At 40.7% G+C, this 1708-nt stretch overlaps 1 protein-coding gene across 1 annotated transcript; it reads left to right on the top strand.

Moving 5' to 3' along the window:
* The first annotated feature begins 334 nt into the window (after nt 1-334).
* Nucleotides 335-1267, top strand: LOC122699339 (olfactory receptor 7A10-like). Its single transcript, XM_043911172.1, has one exon. The coding sequence runs from the start codon at nt 335-337 to the stop codon at nt 1265-1267; it is 933 nt and encodes a 310-aa protein (XP_043767107.1).
* Nucleotides 1268-1708: the final 441 nt, after the last annotated feature.

Below are 1708 nucleotides of genomic sequence, written 5' to 3'. Positions count from 1 at the left end.
GGGTCCTATTTTGTTCTTCAGCAAACTATACTTGTTGCCTAGACATGGGTAACATGGTCAGATCTCAATTTTACTACTGAAATGCGTGAAAAAATTTCTAATGAAAATTATAGGATTCATAATCCCTCAGGGAAAGAGCTGACAGGGACAAAAATTCCATATCAGTGGTGGCATGAGGGAATCTAAAGGAGACCATATTCATACACAAAATATATTTTACTGAATTACATGACTGCAATATATAAATCCCGGCTTTTAAAATGTGTGAATAAAGCATGTAGTTGTGAAAATTAGTCATGTTACTTTCCTCTTTCTGTGAGGTCACTTCCATCATATGGAACGAGGCAATGATACACAAATTTCAGAATTTCTCCTTCTGGGATTTTCAGAGGATCCAGAACTACAGTCCATCATATTTGGGCTTTTCCTCTCTATGTACCTGATCACTGTCTTTGGAAACCTGCTCATCATCCTGGCCATCACTTCAGACTCCCACCTGCACACCCCCATGTACTTCTTCCTCTCCAACCTGTCCTTTGTAGACATCTGTTTCACTTCCACCACCATCCCAAAGATGCTGTGGAACATCCAAACACAGAGCAAAGTTATCACCTATGAAGGCTGCATCACACAGATTTATTTTCTCATCCTCTTTGCAGTGTTGGACATTTTTCTCCTCACTGCGATGGCCTATGACCGCTTTGTGGCCATTTGCCATCCCCTGCACTACACAGTCATCATGAACCCGAGACTCTGTGGACTGCTGGTGTTGATGTCCTGGATCATAAATATTCTTAATTCCTCATTACAAAGCCTAATGATGCTGCAACTGTCCTTCTGCACAAACATTGAAATTCCCCACTTTTTCTGTGAACTCAATCATATGGTCCAACTTGCCTGTTCTGACACATTTCTTAATAACATAGTGATGTATTTTGCAGCTGTCCTGCTGGGTGGAGGTCCCTTTGCTGGTATCCTTTATTCTTATTCTAAGATAGTCTCCTGTATACGCAGAATCTCATCAGCTCAGGGGAAATATAAAGCATTTTCCACCTGTGCGTCTCACCTCACCGTTGTCTCCTTATTTTATTGTACGATGCTTGGAGTGTACCTTAGCTCTGCAGCTACCCACAATGCACACTCAAGTGCAACAGCCTCGGTGATGTACACAGTCATCACACCCATGCTGAACCCTTTCATCTACAGCCTGAGGAATAAAGACATGAAGAGCGCTCTGAAAGCATTCTTTGTGAGAAGAAATGTATGAAAGCTAGTCATCATAAAACTGAAAAGCCCTTGAGATCACAGAGGTCAAAGCCTCAGGGTCAGAAATTGTGACTATTTCATCAAACTGTGAAATTAAAACTTGCTCTTTTTAAGCAAATACATTCCTGGAATTTGCATTTATTTGACTCTAGATTTTCTATTCAATTCATGTAAATCACTTTATTAAGCTTCCTTTTCTCTCTGGCATCCACCTGCTTTCTCCTTGTTCTATTCCCACTTTCACAACTTTACTTCAACAATGTATCGAGAATGTTCAGAAATTCCCACTGACTAAATGAGACAACATAGTTTTTTTAAGAATAACTTTTCACAAATGGCATACCTGCGTGCATGCTCAGTTGCTCAGTCATGTCTGACTCTATGCAACTCTATGGAATGTAGTCCACCAGGCTCCTCTATCCGTGGAATTTTTCTGGCAAGG

The sequence above is a fragment of the Cervus elaphus genome, chromosome 9 (genome assembly GCF_910594005.1).
Source record: "Cervus elaphus chromosome 9, mCerEla1.1, whole genome shotgun sequence".
NCBI lineage: Eukaryota > Metazoa > Chordata > Mammalia > Artiodactyla > Cervidae > Cervus > Cervus elaphus.
The sequence above is the reverse complement of the archived record's forward strand: the minus strand, read 5'-3'. Positions and strand labels throughout refer to the sequence as shown.

Coding starts and splice junctions, on each gene's coding strand:
- LOC122699339 (XM_043911172.1), top strand. CDS start 335: ATGGAACGAGGCAATGATACACAAATTTCAGAATTTCTCCTTCTGGGA.